At 38.7% G+C, this 19,433-nt stretch overlaps 1 protein-coding gene across 3 annotated transcripts in view; it reads right to left on the reverse strand.

The window, feature by feature from the left end:
* Positions 1-17,302, reverse strand: part of LCLAT1 (lysocardiolipin acyltransferase 1) — a 115,153-nt gene extending 97,851 nt beyond the window's left edge. Inside the window, exons 1-2 of one of the 3 annotated variants that reach the window (XM_057378189.1) lie at positions 17,184-17,249; positions 16,939-17,032 (exon numbers count right to left, since the gene is read on the reverse strand). Coding sequence is in view for 1 of the 3 variants with exons in the window: in XM_057378188.1 (XP_057234171.1) it covers positions 17,184-17,236 (53 nt within the window). In the remaining 2 variants the exon portion in view is untranslated. Of the gene's footprint in view, positions 1-16,933; positions 17,033-17,183 lie in introns of all 3 variants that reach the window. The other 2 variants (XM_057378190.1, XM_057378188.1) reach the window with 2 other exon arrangements.
* Positions 17,303-19,433: the final 2,131 nt, after the last annotated feature.

The following is a 19,433-nucleotide window of genomic DNA, read 5'->3' on the forward strand; positions in this document are numbered from 1 at the left end:
TCCTTTTGTTCTACAAGCAATCTTTTAAGCCTTCTTCAGTCTTGCTCAGTACCCAAATTCATAAAGGAAAACGACTGCCAGCAGCCAGACAACCTGCCCATTCAATCAACAAAGGTACAAATCACACCCTCGGGTTCACTCAACTACCAGTAGCAGGGAATCAGTCAGAAGCCCCATGCTTAAAATCCGGTGACTTTTTTTTTTTTTAAGTCTAAATGCTGTATCTTTGCCTAAGGAAAAATTGCCATTTTATGGAATATCTGACTAGAAGGCATTGTTAGCTGTGAATGGTGGCTCAGAATGTGCAAAACAGCTTAGAGGCTCCAGGGAACACAGTGTTAAAGAGGAAGAAGGTAGTAAGGAAAAGATTAAATCTTACATCTGGGATTTGTTCCGTTATTACAGAGCAAGGGATGCTCTTGAGAAGCTCCAAGCCAGGGAGGTCTGGTTGGGCTGGCCAGCTGTCCAAGGTGCCAACTACTAAGATTTAATCAGCCTTTAACTGTTGGAGGAAGTTTCCATTCTCCTGCAGCAATCCCAGGAGAGGAAATGGGGATAGGAAGGACACAGCCATACTAAAAGGCACCCCCTGGCATGCCCTTTAAAGAACAGGTGGGAGCCACCAGCACAGACAGCAGAAGCAGCACAAGCAATCATGTAAAAAGACCAAGTCTTTTACAAGTCACCAAGTGACTCCTTGTAAACCAAGTATTTSTAATATAATACAGCCTACGTGGCTAAAACCACAGGGGGTAAAGAGAAGGAAAGGTGCCAGCTGGAGAAGGCTAGTCTAAGAAAACAAAAATATGTATTCCTGTTGCCTGCCTTATTTAGAGTATAATTTATTCATCACCACCCCAGACTTAAATGTCTGAGCAACTTCCAGAGTGCTGAGAAGTTATTTTTGCTCTCCAAAATATGAGGAGTATAAGAAACACAACCAACAATCACTGTTTAATAMAATAATAATGTAATACTATGATTCACTTGCATTAAGTCTGACTAAATATGTCATTATCTTTAAATAGAAATGGCAACTAATAATTTTTAGTTTTAAAATAGAAAGATATGTGATGTGAATCCTATGTGATTTACTCCTAATACAAATACATTATGCTGTCTTTCAAATGTTGTCCTAGGTGCTTTCAGCTTTGGTCATTTTTTTTTCTCTCAATTTTGCTTTATATTTTCTTTTGCATACCAAGATGACATCTAGTAAAAGAAATGCATTTCTAGAATTTTGTACAAAAAGGGTGTACATTACTCCACAGCTACAGAAACCATGCTGATGTGAAATGTAGATGCCATTGTAGCTAAAGAAAATCAAATGGCACAGAAGATGACAATGAAATATGTGGGAGCAAATACACAAATAAAACCTTTATAATGAAAGGAATACTAAAAGTCTTCTAAAAATGTCAGCTGGGGGAACTCAATAAAGGTCAAGACACTTTAAAAAGGAGAAGTTAATCAAAGGTTTTCTGTATTTACAGTCTTTTGTTCCATAACTTAGTACAGTGTACTCTAGGTTACTTTAAAGCTGTGACCTTTCTTGCCAACGTTCACTGTTCATTAACACAAAAGTCCCAAGCTTTGCTTGAAGAAGCCAAACCTGTTGATGTGTAAATTGTTAGTCTCCAAAACCACTACTTAGATGACAGAGCTTCACCAACATGATTACTTTTGACTGTTCTTGCATAAACCAAAATAAACAACAGGTGGGGAATGACCCCAGAACTCACTTCATATATTTTAAACAGCCTTTAATGTTACCATTTCCACCATTAGCAAATGAAAATAGGTGGGGCAAATATTTTTGTGCCAATAAAAATGTTTCATTTAACAACAAAGCATGTGTTAAGAAGGCCAATTAAAATGTACAGGCACGTTTGGAAGTAACTGTATTTAAGGCTGTGAAAATAAACCAGCATTTCAGAAATGACAAGCAGATTTCCATCACCTTAAGGAAAGTCACTTTTTTTATTATTTTCTTTAAACTGTCACTATCAATATGGAAACAAAAATCAAGAGTGAGAGAGATTGTGAATAGTATCAAAGCCACTCTTGAAATTTATTTTTCTGTGTTTTTTTGTGGTTTAACAACCACATTTTCCTGTGTTTCAAAGTGTTTCTTTCCCTTCTTACAGGGCAAGACCATTACACAAGAGGAGAAACAGCCTATAGCAAAATAGACTACACAGTTTTCTTCTGACCTTCCCCCCTCAGGAAGGAGTATTCTTTTTCCATGGTGGCTTAGTTACAACGTGCATTTAAGTTGCTCTAACAACAGCTAAAACTACAGCTTCCGTTTGCAATTCACACGACTACTAAGACAGACTTAAAAGTGGAAAGGAAACTTGTTTCCCAAATAACACCCCTTATTCTGCAGCTTACTTAAAGCTAAGTAGTTATTTCCTCTGAGAATTTTAAAGGAGCTAATAAGGCATCTTTTCAATGTTAAAGAGAATCATCCATGAGTCATCTCAAACCAATACAGACACAATACCATTAAAGAGAATAAATCTACACAGAATGGCTGAGACTGGAAGGGACCTGTGGAGGTCACCTGGACCAATCCTCCTGTTCAAGCAAGACCAACTGCAGCCAGTTCCAGACTGCATTTAGTCAGTTTAGGAATATCCCTGAGGGAGACTCCAGAACCACCTTGGGCAGCCTGTGCCAATGCTCACTGACTYGACCTTCCCAGTAAAAGAAGGTGTGATGTGTCTCAGCTCATGTCCGTTGCCTCWGGTCCTGTCACTGGGCACCACTGAGAARAGCCTTGCTCCATGGTCTCTGCACCCTCCCTTCAGGTACCTGTACACACTGATAACACGTCCTTCCCCAAACCTTTTCTCCTCCAGGCTGAACAGTCCAGCTCCCACCCTCTCCTCATATGTCAGATGCTCCAGCCACCTCACCATCTTTGTGGCCCTTCACTGAACTCTCYCCAGTTTATCCAGTATGTGTTAGAGCAGGGTCTCAATTCTAAAAATTTCGGGAGGAATCTAGAGCATCCTGATTACCTGGGAAGTTATGCCTGAAGGGTTAAAGTTTCACTTAAGCTGCTGCACAGGGTTTTACAAGAAGAGAAAGAGAGCTTATGGCCCTCCAAATTCACCATGAGGGGGTTTCTCCTTTAGCCTCTAGCATAATAGCTTTGCTCCTGATCCCAACTCAGAGCAGAAAAATTAAGGCCAACTTTTAGGAAACTGAATTATGTAAGCAACKGTTTCCTGCTAGCTGCAAAATTAAAGAGACCACAAAGTCACTTAAAAATTCATCAGTCCTCAGCTCCATTTCAAACACTTTAAGTTTTATGAAGCAAATAATAAAGCTGATGATGTTGTTGTGAAGTATTGCAAGGCTGAGACACAAGGTAGCAAGTCTGTATCAGTATGACCTATGGATATAGTTCAAATTACTTTAGGAAGCAGTAAATATATTCCAAAACAAAAGTGTTCACTGATCTTCCAACACTTCTCCCTCCACATTTTGGTAACAGAACCCAATACCAAATACCTAGGCAGGCAGACTAGGAGAAATGAGCAACAACTGAAAGCTCCTTTACACTTACTCATACGAAGCCATTATTCTTTCATAGTGCTTCCAGAGCAATTTGCAGTAATCTCCAGTATGAAAAAGGGATATAATAGACAAACAGAATGAGAAGTTATGTGATTAGCATTTCTTAGGATGTCAGAATTTTTAATAACTAACACTGAGGCAAAGAAGAAAGAGATTAATGTCAATAGAGCAAGTAATAAATGGAATTTTAGRTATATTATGGAAAATACAAAATTGTAAGTGATCTAAAACCTCTAACAGCATATTTGTAAGCCTTTTTTACTGGTAACAGATTCCAAGCTTCAAATCAGGTTTGACTGCATTAGTCACTAAGGAAAAATGTAGTAATTTCCTGATACTTCACTGAGATTCTCAAACCAAACTATAACAAAAATAAATAATAATCCCTTTCAGAATGAATATTAGAAAAGGATTCTCTTCCCGTTGCTCAGGAACGCTAGGGATTTAAAGTATTTCAAAATGTCTGGCTGCAGTTCAACACAAYATGGCTAATGGGACTCACTATCAATTCTCCCACAACAGTTTATCTAGACAAATAATTTCTCTTTATAACTGTCTATCTCYAGCTTCTATACTGTCAGAAAGAAATATCAAACATATAGATAGGAAATTACATCAAGAGATATCATAACTGACACTTTTAAGCTGAAAGTAGGTTTTTCTATACGTTAAGAACCATCTCAAGTCAGCTGCAAGACACTCTATTAAATAACATCTACAACCTACAATTGCTGTAAAGACATTATGCATGTTAGTAACATAATTTAGTCACTTTATTATGCAGACCAGATAACAAAAATACACTTTGATATGGCGACACTTTTTCCAAYCAAAGTTCTTACTTTCAGAATGCATAGAGGAATTTTGGTTTTTTTAATACTTGCAGGGAATTCAAGGCATTAATTGTAATTTGTCATTAGCTATATCTAAAAAAGATGATCACTGTGTCCTCAAGCAAAAGCTGAAAAAGATTTAACTGCTCATCAAATAAGATAAGCTTTGATAAATCTAAAGCTCCAAGCTTCACACCTCATTTAAAATGCATCTCTCCAAGCCATCAACTGCAAAGATGTCTACCAGTTCACAAATCAGCTTTGTCTTATTCTAAATATCATAAAAGAGTAAGATACATTTAGATCAAGTAACTTCAAGCACATATTTAGGAGGCTGAAATTTACTGTGAAAGCCAACAAAGATTAGTCAAAGCTGTCTATCACAGATTAGACAGTAAAAGTCAAAGCATAGAGGTTCAATAGTAATTCCTTGGGAGAAAGRCATCCCAATCAACATTCTTCACCTTAACTGCAGAGATATCAACCTGAAACTGGACTAAGTGGTCCTAGTCCGCCAATACCATTTTCACAAGCTGCTATGAAGAAAATTTCAGAATGCRAGATCGGAAATTAGAACAGGCTATTTTCCTCTTACTTCTTGGCACGTTAACCATATGCTCAATAGTGCATAAGTAAATAGACAAGGAGCTGTTTCACTCTAGACCAAAGGAAGATTTAAATGAGAGGCATAAAGCAGAATTCAGCCAAACTGCAGAATCACTTGTGAGTGTAAATGGCTTTGTAGAAACAACTTGGAATAGTGACAGATTTCTTTTTCTGGTGCTCTTGAACTTATATTCAGGAACTCAATCCAGTGACTTCTCTTTGGAGTCAGTCTCRGATATCTATCATTTGCCTACAGTAAAACAGACTGCCAGGAACTCATAGTCTCAGACTACAGAAGAAGTGATTTTATGGAAGTCTAACACATCATCATTCGTTTTAGCCTGAGAAGTGTTTTGGTCAGACACAGCACCATAAGAATTTACAGGAGGGAGAACATCACCTTTAGCAAGGGGTTATCCTCAGCATAAGTACAGTTTGCTACATTCACAGTGGAGACCACTAAAAAAAACCCATTTGGGATACTGAAGCTGCACAATGTAACCAGAGAAATTATAAACCCCAGATTTAAGGCTATTGCATCCTGGCTGGTTTTTTTTTCACGAAGGAACACCACCTTATGTAATGCACAGCCCTTGACAGCAGTGTGAACAGGGAGAAATTACTTGGTATTTCTTTCTCGCCTTCTCTTAGCAAGTGCTCAGATATTAAAATTCTAGGACAAAACCCTCTTTTTCYCCCCTTTTTCCTCCATCTAATGCTTATTATACTGCTCTCTGAAAGCATTGTATTTCAATAATTTATTTTCACAAAAGATCCTATTTATATTTTTATAACTCTAGGCCTAGAGCACACAGCATATGAATTGTGTCTGCTTAATCTGGAATGTTTCCAGAYTAATTTTTTTTCAGAATATTTGTCACTGTGCAGCACATCACAAGCACAATTCACAGTTGTTATCAGCTTCAATTGCAGCTGCGAAAGCTTTACATTCTTTATTTTATAGACGTCCAACTTGGAACCTTACTATTCAAATACAAGAATCACAAGTAGTTACTATTAATAAGGTTACATATCTTGCTTTTTAAGTAAAAAGTCAAATCCAGTTCTTCAGTGGCATTTAACTAAAGAAACCTTCAGATGACCATCTTCAATCCTTTATTCAGTGCAGGATACAACATCAAGCACATGCAACAAGTAAAATGGGTTCTACAGATGACATTCTTTAAATCTTGAAGGCATTCCTAAGATACAAACCATGGTAAAGAGCAAGTTTTTTAAGGGAAAAAAAAAAAAAGGAGAATGTGTTAATGGAAATACAAATGTCAATTCAAATATGGAGATGTAGGTGACATTAAAAAACTTAGCCCATATATCACTTGTCACTTATGTTTCTGTTGGTATTTTAATTAAGTCTAAGATCATGAGCCTACTGTGAARAGAATTTGGGAGAATAACAGCTGCTCATCTCTAATAGCAATCATGTAACTTAAGAAAYGCAATTTTATTATTTTCAAGGGACAAAGGAAAACACACAGATGACAAGGTAGGATATCTTAAACAAAGGAGGATCCAACATTCCTGTATACAACCAAAACCTCAGCATTTAAGTTGGCCAAAAAACATAACTTTCAATCATTCCCTTCAAATTCTTTAGCTAAATTTAAAAAAAAAAAAACAAACCAAAAAACAAAAAACAATTGGAGCATTATCTAGAAAGGTATCAGATATAACTGTTTCTGGATTTGTTACATTTCAGGGTAGGTCTGACAGCACCAACAGTTTAATGGGTGAAAGACCAAACTCCTAATTAAAGCAAAAGCTTGCATTTCAAGCCATTAGAGTAAATCTGCACAGTCAGTGTCCAATTCCTTGTACCAGCAGGCTAGACTGGGTTAAAGAAAGAGCAAATCCTATCATATTTAATGCTTCTCATGCCTGATCTAGGTACCTTTTAATGAGTACTTTTCTTTGCTTCTGTAGAGGAAAATAGTGATGTCTTCTAGTCCTATTAAATGTTCATAAAAGAATTGATTTTCAAATAAAAATATTAATATGAAAACCCTAAAAAGTAACCTTTTTCCTTTTGAAATAAATTCTATCCATCAAGAAGAATCAATGAAAGCATGATTACAGAACTTGAAGGCAATAAAATAAYGATACCGAGTCTTTTCTTTTTCTTTTTTTTCCTACTAGTTACATTGTAGTCAGAAAATTTCTTTATTCTACATTAAGGAACAGCTTATCCAAGCCAACTTCCTTCTGAAACTGAGTTTTTATTGCGATTGCATTTAGAGTGCTTATATAGAAATTTCCTAGGTTTTTTCCAGAGCAAAAACAGTTAAAATATTTTAATTAAACCACTTTTCCTTGAGAAATATTTGCTTTACAATGTTTTTAATATAACTCAACATTGGCTGCATCTTTCTTGACAGATGGTATTTCCTTAACAGAGAAAGTCTCAAATGGTTAATGTACAACATTCTTTCTAAAATTCATTTCCTTTCTGTGTAAGAAGTTAATACACCAAGAAAAAAAAAAAAAAGGAATGTTTCATGCCATGTGGGATATAACAGTTCTAGAGTTTTGCTTTAAATTAGCCGAGTAATGTTTTTGTAGAAATATTATTAACGTGGTTGAAGCTTAACATTTGGAAAACGGAAAAATACTTGCCCACAATGCAGCTTGTCTCCAGATMCTACTCCAACATTAACTTCTCCTTTATGTTCTACTCAGTACTGTCTGGTGGAAATCTGACAGAGCTTACAARTTCAGCTTAGGAGAAAGATGTTAACTGGGTGATTGTTTTCTTCTTAAGAACAAAAGAGAGAGATAGTTCTTAAGAACAAAAGAGACTGGTAGTTCTAACAACAAATAGCTCCCAAACCAGAAAGGAAAGTTCTTACAACTTCACTCAGTTCTTATAACTTCACTCCAAAATCATTCAAGACACTGAAATCAGAAAAGCATGCCATAATCTTTCTCAGAAGGACAGACACTGAAGTCACACAGAARTAGATGCAGTTCCTTAGGGTGGGCCACTCCTCTACATTAACACCAAAACACAAGTTCTTAAGAGGGAGATTTGTACCAGCTGAGTGCAGAAGAACTAAGGCTACACATGCAAATATCCCGGGGAAATGGAATCTTTACACGGTAGTGAGGCAAGAGGCATTGAGTCTGTAATACACACTCCCTTGCAAAGGTTGTAAACCTTGGCTAAATGGCTGGAGAGCTGTAGCAGTAAGAGTAGTCTTTAAGTGATAAAGAAATACCTGTTGATAATTGCTTTTCCCTCTTGTTTTGCTATAAGCATTCATTAAAGTATTACTTTCCTAAGTGATCAGATAATTTTCAGTACTGTTGAAAACTTTTATTCTAAAATACTCTGCAGCCTGTGGGATTATATGTATTGCAACATAATACATATGTATTGCAACAATGTTTTGCAATTTTTGGACATCTCCTACCCATGTAATTTTGTGCTACCTCTAGTAAACATTATCATCYGTGTAATACCATGTACATACAGAATATCTTGCACTGAAATCCAAAGCTACCAGTTTCCCTAAATTTTAAGGTTTGCCTATTTTATATTTATGAAAAAATTAATTATTTCTAAACTTCAGCAAAAACCTATCCTAAATATGCCTTTTCCAGCTACTTTTCTATTTCATGACACAGTGAGAGATTATGGAGATTGGAAATACAATCTTTCCTTCTAATATGCAAACTCATTTTACCTTTCTGCTCACAGCAATGAACTACCTTAAGTTCTGAAGGCAAGCTGAATGTCCAGAGCTCATGACAACAAAGCTATGGACAATACAACCAGTGCCAGTTTGCCTAAAAGATTTTTATGGATGCCTTACATAAAGTTAAAAAGAAAAAAACAACCATATTTAGCATCTCTATTTGCCACTGACTACATGTAAAATGAACAAGGGCTTGAATCATTTTGGGGTCACAGACAACATGGGAATAACTTAAAGCTTCCCTTAAAAAAGGGGAAGTATATCCTATAGCCATTTCAGGGGCATGGTGCTRTTGTAGGAGGGTGATGGTCTCCCAGGATGCAAAGGCACAGAGAGAAGAAAACATCAGAAAACCTTGCTAACATGTGACTGAAAGAATCAAAACTTCACTACATCCTCTAYACTTTTCATAAGGTTCTTTATTCAATTAAAAATAATCGTTATTAGTACATTTTCAAAGATAACTACTGCACAGGGGTGCTGTGTAAYACATCATGTTTGTTCTTCAGTAAACTAGCCTATTGCAATTATTTTAACAAAACCCACATAATTTCAGCTGTTTTTCCCTTTAGACAGAAGATAATATGTTTTCCTGCATTATCAACAACCATTTTAGCAATATTGCTGTTAYGACCATTCAAGCCACATTTGCTTCTGCCTAAAGTTAATTTCCATGACTACAGAGCCATTGTCTCAATCTTGCAGATCAGTCATCTCTCAAGGTCCTCTGATGGCCTACTGTAATTAGAAAACACACAAAAAAATAGCTGTTTGACCTTTGACAACTTTGCAGGCATTTGTCTTTCARAAACTATTAAGGTGGCAGACAAGATAAACATGTAGCTCTTTTACTCTGTCATACTCTAAATGAGATGTGCTGCTCAGTTCAAGCATTATCTTAAAGCGTGCAGTTGATTATTGCTTTGAGGAATTGACACGGTTCAACATTTAACCCTGTATCCAACAGAGGTGCAAAACTAAATGCTTCTCAATATTTACCAAAAAGACCAAGATTCTTTCTTCAGAATAGACTGAGCTACAATCCATACAATRCCTATCTTCATTACAACATGAGTAAAAATATTCTGTGAGATCCATTTTTACAGAGATTATTATTCGAAGTAAATTTTGGAAATTGCCATCTCAAGATAGAATAAATTATGACAAAATAATGAAGTATTCATTTTGCTATGAATAGTAGGCCCATGTAAGCAATGGAAATAGTGGGTAACTGTAAGGATTTCMTTTAAAACTTGGTATTCAAGAGAAAATTTAAACCTGATGTTCCTAATAAAAGAACACACTTCTCTGAGCAAAGCCATAATTTTGGGAGAGACACACCCTTTGTCACTTCCAATGGTTAGAAACAGATGAGTCTGCAAAACATTTATTGTAAATCAGATTGGCACACAAGTACTTTTCTAAGGAAACTGGTGCAAAATCCATCCATCTCATGGAGGCAGCACAAAACACAGCAAGACCAATCCTTTTCTAAAACCTTCTATCACCAAAGTTTAGAAAGATCAAACATAACCWGAACACTGCATTCCATCTTCCAAGACAGTCTGTAATTATTTAAGAGAGATTTGAACAAACCAAACATCCCCTTTCCAAACGTGAAATGCATGCCAATCCTCAGGACATTAAGTGAAAATTCCACTATCTGATGATAAATTACACATAAATAGCTCACTGGCAGCCCATCATTTTTACTTGTCCCAAGGACAAATCTACTGACCTGGGCAAGGGACCTTTAAAAAGAAAACAGTTTTAGCAATTTCTTTTAAGAAATGCACTAGTTAAGTTGACAGATTTAGTGGTGTTTTCACACTAAAGAGGGAAGACCAGAAGAAAACTACTGTCTGYGTAGGAGGCTGAAAGGAAATTATCAGCCTTACGTTAACAAACTCTACAGGTTGTCTCAATAACCTTGGCATGAGTGTATTACCTCACACTTTCTAAAACGTTGCACTCAAGAAAAGGAGTTTCTCATGAGTGAAGAGTTTGGGAAAAAAAAAAATAAATGGACTGGTTTCAAACTGAGATTTAGGTAAGTATTTCTTTTACTTTTTTTGCTCTTTGGGACATCTTCTGCAGTTTTCATTGGCTTTGTAAAAGAACCAAGCAATGAATTCCCTGGAACACATGGCCCCCAACTCCAGCTGATACACACTCTTAAAAATTTACCCAGCAGAACCAGAAACAAACTCCAAGTTCTAACCCATAGCCTGAAAGCTGCCACTTGCACCTTGGCTCACTTAGAAAAGTTTTATCTTCCATGGATTAGCATGTGGTCATYGCTGTCTCGTGGCTTATCATACCAGAAGACTTAAAAGCTGCTTTTCAATGAGGATATAATACATAACTGCTATTYAATGAGCAGAATGCTCAAGAAATTCCCACTGCACCACAAGAATTCTGGGGAAGAGTTAGTCCTGTTTATGAGAAAAAAAATTACTGAGTGAAATTAATCGTGTTGCACCATGTAAGTTTCTTAAAAGTAATAGCACAAGCTGCAGTAATTAGAAGAAAAAAAGGGAAGCTTTACCAAGCATTAGTAAACTAATTATTGTTTATTCTTGCTGAAGTACGATGAGCTTTTTCAAAACCAATGCTCTTAACACTCTAGCAGATGCCAAACATGATCATGATGCCAAATGGAAGTGATCAGCTGAACAGATGGACAATTACTGCAGGTATTAAAAAAMCAGAAGGATCTAGTCCTTCTAGCATCTGAATAATAAAATAAGGCATTTAAAAAAACAAAGTGAACYTTCTCACAATTCCATGTCCAAATTAGGACAGAATTTTTTTTTTGCATTATTTTCACTAGAGAAACACCTTATCAAAGCTACCCAGCACATCTCATATAAAAATACATAATGGAAATGCAAAGAAGTTATCATTCTCTTGTATTTGTCCTCACATTTAGGGAAAGAAATTCATTCTACCTGTGATCAGGAGAAATGGTCTATCTGAAGAGAAGTCTGCTGACAGATTGACTCACTTGATCTCTGAACACACTGCCAACTGGAAATCTTTCTCAGTATAGCCAAGACCCTTTTGTCTGCATTTGGGTAAAAAACAGTGATATAAGATTGGCAATAGTTCTGGGTGTCTTTTCACTTGAGGGTTTTAAAAATATTTTTCTAGAAAGTGAAACAAGCAAATACTTAGCAGTAACTCAGAGCTGTAACAGCCACCTGATAAATGCAATTCATACTCCTTCCCACTTCCGTGTGGCAATATATTCAATGTTGAATGTCCTCTACAAAGAACTTGGTGTACATCTGTTTACAACTTTAACTCACCAACTGAAAATAGTGACTACACCACACCCAAAGACACACAATTCAACCAAGGAAAATTTCTGTAATCTCCAAAACTTCGAACAATGCCTGCTGAGAGTCTGGAAAAACAGAGGCATTTTCCTTTGTTTTGATGTTGCAATTTAGCTTCTTGRTGAATGGAATTTACAGTTTCTTTCTGAACAGCTACCTTTCAAATTTCAGAAACACAGCGTGAAGTGCTTTCAGTAGTATTTATTACAAAGAGACTACTAGTATAATGTTTGAGCCTGTCTACAAACATTCTTTTGCAAACAAACGGTAAAAACACTTCAAAAGCATTAATCAGCTTAGAAACATTAATTTATGCATACATTTTTCTACATAAGTTAAATCACATTAGGAGAACATACTTTTTAAAATACGGCTTGAGCTAATTTTGAAGATGGTTGGAAAAGTTTGGCCCACGCTGATTAAAATCTATACTTAAATGAAAGGAAAATTTAACCACAAAAACTGTGCTCATTTTAGAAAAACAAGCATATCACTGCCAAAGTGCTGTCCTAAGTTTAGATTGCTGTCTGACTAAAACCTTATAATTATGAGAAACTGAAATGGATTTCTAAATGTTTCAAGATGAAACAGCCATTGGGTAATTTGCAAGATATGCAATTACCTTCTGAATTCAAACACATAATGTTAATACTTGATCTGAACAAATGCAGGCTGTTTGTGTAAAGACTTCTAGGAAATCAATGTTAAACATCAGTACTAACACCAGATAAGAGAAACCATAAYGTAATCTAAGAGCAGAATTATCAAGTGATGCGTAATTAATTACTTCAAGAAACAAAAAAAAACGCTTGGAATCTTTTATCTGTTGCTTCTGTCATTCCAAGAACTGATCAAGCTGAAGAGAGGYTCCTTAGCACTTTTATCCCTGTTAAAACTGCATCAGTGGTCATAGAAGGCATTTCAGCCAAGCTCTATCATGTAGCAGGACAGCAACACCTTGACCTTCAAACACCAAAGAGGGTCTTCAAATGGATTTAAAGAGTCATATGTTCTGTTACTTCACAATTAACATTCACATYTTGGTGGAATCATTATCATACTGACCACGCAAAAGTTAAAAGGAAACAAAAATGAAACATAATCCTATGCTCATCCCAGATCTGTTTGTCCATTTCATGCATTACCATTGTAAATTCCAGTTACTTTGAACAGCAAATTAAATCTTGATCTGCAACAATCATTAACAGTTTGATGCAATTAGCAGGATTTCAAGAACTCAAAGTAACTCCATTGCTGTTTCAAAATCATGATTGAATGTACTCGTCAGTACCTACACTACCTTTGTTTGTCTTTGATTTAACAAGAAGAATTAATGGTTATATTTTATTTCTTGGTCTCTTTTAAAAGCCAAGCATTCTGTTACGACCCAGTCTGTTGTTTCATTGATTTGGTGAAAGGAGTACAAAACAATCTGTCATTCATATAAGAAGGCACTCAGGAACTGTGAGCATGTCTGGTGACACAACCGTTTCCAGAACACCATAATTCAAACGATAATTTTATAAAGGACCAGAGAAATTTTTCAGGAAAAATTAATTTTCTTTCTACAAGCTACGTGTGGTGATCCACATAACTGCTTCATGCAGACCCATGAGGCTGTCTTCACTTAGCCTTCATGGCACCTCTGAAACCACCATCAAAAAAGAAAAGCAGATAGAGATAAAATTTCCCTCAAACATAAGAGATGCTGGATGCCTTAAAAACAACAAAATCATCATAAGCTAAATGAAAAAGCACCTGAGATTAAGCAATACTTTTCAGAAACACTAGAATGAAAACAATACCTGCTCCCTTGATACCTAAAGTAACATCAATAGCAGTTTTTATACCAAAGCATGCCTGAAAAAAATTCCTCAGGATTCAGGGGAGGTTTAGTATCACACGTGCAAAATCTTGGAAAAGCACACTGAAAAGCAGCAAGGTGGAAAAAAAGTGGTTTTGTTCTCAAGGGGAAATCACCTCAGCCTATTGCCAGATTAAAGGCAAATTAATTTTCTCAAACTCATGAACGGATAGCGTGGGAACCCAGTGAAGCTACTAATTTTACACTAAAAGTAAAGACTCTCCCAGTTTTTAGCCCCTGTGTACATTAAGAAACTCTAGAACAAACAAACCTAATTAAGTAAATTATATTTATTGTATCAAAACAATTCAAGTTCATAAGTAAAGTAGCTCAGCTAGGAGAAAAAAAATAGTATTTGAAGAGACATTTTGTCTATGTTTGAAGAATTCTGCTCACATAGCTCTATTACATCTCACTGTGTCCTGCTACAGCAAAAAATTGGACAATTCACAATGCAGAATTGTCTTTCAGAAGMAATTTACTTTTCAGACCAAGGCAACAAATAGTAAAATCAAACTGTGACCCTTTGCCCACACTCAGCAGGGATCCATTCCAAAGATTCAACTCTCCAAAGGTTCCATCTCCCCCTCTCTTGGCTCTAAGTGCTGACCAAGCGCCATAAACAAAATACAAACAAGCCAGCTCTGCTCAGGCCAGTGCTAATAAAACATTTAACCAGACTATGGAGCTCATGTCTGTGTGTTCCCAGCACCATGACCTGAAGAAACAAGCGAATGAGGAAGGGACAGCCTTGAACAAGACAGTAAGTAGAGAACAGGAGAATGAAACAAGGAAAGAAGGACAGAGGARAACACAGATCATTTGTAAATACTGATGAGGTAGGAGGAAAGCATAAATTGAGACAGAAACTCTACACGTCCCAARAAACTGGAAGAAGCAGCCAACGAAAGTAAAAAAATGTCCTTTGGCAAAGCAAAGTTGGGAGGAGTAAGGGGTAGCAGCACAATGAARGATGGGACAAGTGACAGGAAAGAAAAGACATACATGAGACTGTCTAAACAAAAATTAAGAACAGAAAACTCCATGGAGAAAAGTCTTGGACAGAATCATATAGAAAGCCAGCAGAAGGACAAAAAGATTTGCACCTGAAGCAGTTCAGATGATTAAGAATTTAAGAATTAAGAAYGTGGCTTTACTAAAAATAGCTCCTGAAGAAGTAGAGACTCTACAGGAACAGATGAAACATGTGACAGCTTCCCACCTGAGCAACTAAAGAAAGGGTTACTTGATCCAACAAATCCTAACACCGCTAAAACCCCATGTGAGTGTGAGGATGACACCTCATGACACTTCCAATCTTCTTTCCAGATTGCTTTTGTGGGGAAGGCAGGCAACTCCATGAAAGCAAACTCATCAAGACTGAGGAGCTGGACCATATAGAATCAAGGTTTCCCTGCACAACCCCAGTCTGGCTTTCACAGTAGGGTACAATATTATTTTTCCCTGAACATTCTGCCTTACTGAGTACACACAGTGGACCAGTCCCTGAGTTCTAAATAAGGGTTTGTAACTTCCCTCTTTTAGCACAGAAACACTTTGGCAAGCAGTGAATGGAGAAAAAAACTCTAGAAAAGATGGGAAAGTTCCTTCATAGGCTTATACTTTCTTCACTCTTACCACATATTCCCTACACATGGATGACTTTTCTTTTTCAAAACTGAAACTTTTCAGAAGTTKGAGGTGTAGTTCTGATTTTCTGAATGACCAGTTTGAGATTTGGTTTGTCAAGGTACAGTTTCACATTATGGTTGACCCACAGCTGGTTTATGTTAGTGCAGAAGGAGAAACAGCTTACATTCATATCAGAGCAAGCACTCAGCRGAATAACTTCCATCTGACAGAAAACCATCCCCATAAAATTGTTAGATCAACTGTCCCTGAAATCATCCAACCACTAAATCCACTACAAAGRGAGTAACAACAACCCATGGCCAGTGATGGAAAGGAATGAGACCACACTCTGCAGCTGCAGCCCACACACTGACCAAACTATGTATTCAAACTGTTAAAGGGTAGCCTGATTGGCTGAGGTACAGTTGCCACTGCAGCTTTGCATTCCTACTATTAGATAATACTATAAAACACGATTACAAAGTCAACCAACACATTTTAGAATTCTGTGTTCAATTCAAGACATAATTTGACTTTTTTTTATCGTAGTCTCCCCATTTGTTAGGTAAGAAGCAGGATGGAGGGGGACGCAGGATGGAGAGGGACTCATCTGTTAATCTCTCGGTTTTATAGTGGAATAAGCTTATGATTGAAAAACAATAAAATATTACCATTCTATCTACAACTAAAATGTCCAATGGTCCAAAAGCAGAGCCTGGGTGGTGTCTTGAACAGAACAGACAGCTGCTATGAAATACATGAGATATGGTGATGCTTTCAATCACTAAGCAAAATACACTACTCATTAGTGCAGTGCAATCCATGCACTAACAAAAGTGGAGATCAAAAAAGTCCAGTGACCAAGAACTGTATTTCAACGATTACACATAAGCACCAGTGTGAAGCTGCACGCCCAGTTTAACTCCAGTATTTATTTTTTGTGTGCGGTTTCTTGCAGCCCCAGCTGTGTGCTGAACAGCCCGGTTGTGCAAACCTAGGAGCCTTGCTCCAGCACTCACCCCGCACTTACTGCACAAGAGACCATTCAGGTCAAAGTTTAGCTTTGCCAGAGGGCACGTCCAGCCCAAACAGCAGCACACACGCCAATGCTAAAGGGAAAAGTGACAACAGACACAATAACCTGGGAAAACCACCCAGCTACAGCTGGAAAAAAAAAGAAACCTGACTAGTTTCTGTGTAAGTGCAAGTCAAAACAAGAGACTCTCTTTTTTTTTTTTTTTTTTTTTTTCCCAAAGGGAAAGATAGTAAGGATGAGATTAGAGCAATAGGCCTCTGGTTATTTATTCCTTCAGGTGCAACAAAAAAGAGCAGCAGTGAAACCGAGGTTTCGGGTACCGTACACGTCTCACACACACGGAACGCCCCCGCAGACAAGCTCAAGTGCTCTCCTCCATCGCCTCGGCTCCCGGCCGTCCTACAGCGCGGCGACCATGCCTGGGGAGAAASGGGAGGCGGCTCAGAGCCCGCCGGGCGAGAACGAACCGGCGAGGCCAGGGCAGCGGGGSAACCTCGGCGCCGCTGCCACCGCCAGCACCGCGGCCCGGTTCCCCCTCCGAGTCCCTCCTTCCCTCCTTCCCTCCCTCACCTGGGACGGGGCCGCGGCGGGAGGAGCTCACGGAGCCGCCGCGCCGCCGCCATCGCCCATGGCCGCCAGGGCCGCCGCCATCTTCCCGCGGCCTCTGACCCCGCGCACTTCCGGTCACGGCGGTCACGCCGTTGCCATGGCAGCGCTCGCGGGCCGGCCCCCCCTTAAAGGGACCGCCCGGGAAAGGGAGCGGGGCGGCCCAGGGGGACAGGGAGAGCCGAGCCGAGCCGAGCCGAGCCGAGCCGAGCCGAGCATGTGCCTCAATTCGGTGATTCATCAGCCCCACAGCGCTGCACGAAGGGAAAAACCCTACTGCTGTTTAACTGTGGAGTTTATCATAAAACAGCCCGTCGGGTGGGAGAGTAGTGGAAAACGGCCGTGGCATGATTTCCGCTGCTGTGAGGAGATGGTTTCTCTTCACTTTCCCTGAAACGGGCTGCGTTTTCAGTTCTCGCCGCACCGCCTTTGCCGCTGCTCGCAGTCGATGGAGTTAACCTCTTTGTACTCTTTCCACATGTGTGTTTTTGTAAGGTAAACAAACCTGGTGAAAACCCCAGTGCAAGAAGGGGAAGTCCAGGAGGTTTTAAGKGAAGTTTTATCTTTGTGTGAAACCAGAGTGAGTCCGTTCCTGGCTGACAAGAGCTGCTGGATTCGGACCGAGCAACCCGGACTCTCTGACCCCACATCAATTCCTATTGTGTTCCTATTTACCCTGCAAAACTCCTGCAAACTACAAATGCCAGGGCACAAACTCATCCCATTCCCACTCAGGGATATAATATATTGCCCCACAGCTACTCCCCCTCTGGGATCCTTCATTCCCACTGCAGCTAGTTTTGAGGACAACATTCCTCTTCTGATGTGCCTACCACGATCCAGTGAGAATTTATTGCCTTAGAGGATATGACACACCTTTGCAGACCTGAGAATCAGTCATAATTTTGTCAGTACTTGAAATTAAAAAGAAGTAAGTAAGTCTTTGGGGAATTTGATCCTGAAAGTTATAAAAACGTTGAAAATTCCACTGTCATTCCACATTTTGAGGGATCTTGTTTGTTCATTCAGCCTGGAGAAGTAGGGGCTAAGGGGGGATTTTTAGCTGTTGCCTACAGCTGGTGGAAAGTAATTGAGAAAGTGGAGCCAGATTCTTCTCTGAGGAGCACAGCAAACCAATGAGAGGCACTGGTCCCGTGTTGCAGCAAGAGAAATCTCAATTTGTTAAGAGGAAGGAAWTCTTCAAAATTAGAGCAGTCGAGCATTGGAATGGGCTTCCCAAAGACCTTGTGCAATCTCAAACCCAGCCTGGACCAGATCTTGTGTAAAAGTACCAATAACCTCCCAAATCCTTCAAAATGCCTTAGCTGAAGAGATAATGACAACTCAGTGTTGGAGCACTCTACCTTTTGGGTCAGGAGGCTCTTGGTTGTGTGATTCACCTCAACTGACTTGTGCTAACTAGGAAACAGGCATTTAGTCAGACTTAGTCACCAAGATTCCCTCCTCCAGGCAGCTCCAAACAGTGACCCATTCCATCCCAAATTGGATGTGTAAAACAATTCAGCACATGGGGAGCTGAAATGGCTGAGTGGCTTGAGACCACTCTGGCTGATGACATAATTAAAGCCAGGTGAAATGAATCTTTGCTAGTGCCTCCTGAAAATAAGGACAAGATCAAGGCAAACAGCTGAATTTTAAGTAACAATAACTTAGCATGAAAGGCATAACATCAGCAGAATGTCTACAAGGGTAACATGTGCCATGGGCTGTCAGCCAAARACTTGTGGCCAGGCTCCTGGGCAGCCTCAAAAATTTGAATTGAAACAGGGCAGTGATGGCATCTGCAATATCTGCAAAATTCCTGGTGCAATCCTGTAATGCTAAATGGAAAGCTGTCCCAAAATGGAAAGCTGTCCCCAAATTATTATACTGCTGTTGTCCAGGAAGGTGAGAGGGGTGAAATTGCAGTCATGTCTACACGTGGCTTTTGGTGTTTGTACTGTAGGGCAGTCATGGCTCTTCCATTAGTCTGATAAACTGGGCAMAAATGCACATGGCTAATCATCTCTTGGGTTGAAGCTCTGTGCMTGGAAGAAATACATGCTCAAATGGGTTAAATAAAATACTGAGAAAGCTTTTGTGTGTAAGTAGCTAAGTAAGGAGCTTTGGCATTCTGTGCACCAAAATGTAGGTCAGGATCTTACTGCAGCCCAYTCTCTGCCACTTCCAGGGTGACCCTGGATAAATCACCTC

The sequence above is a fragment of the Malurus melanocephalus genome, unplaced genomic scaffold (genome assembly GCF_030028575.1).
Source record: "Malurus melanocephalus ecotype Western Australia unplaced genomic scaffold, MMel_1.1 scaffold_345, whole genome shotgun sequence".
NCBI classification, from domain to species: domain Eukaryota; kingdom Metazoa; phylum Chordata; class Aves; order Passeriformes; family Maluridae; genus Malurus; species Malurus melanocephalus.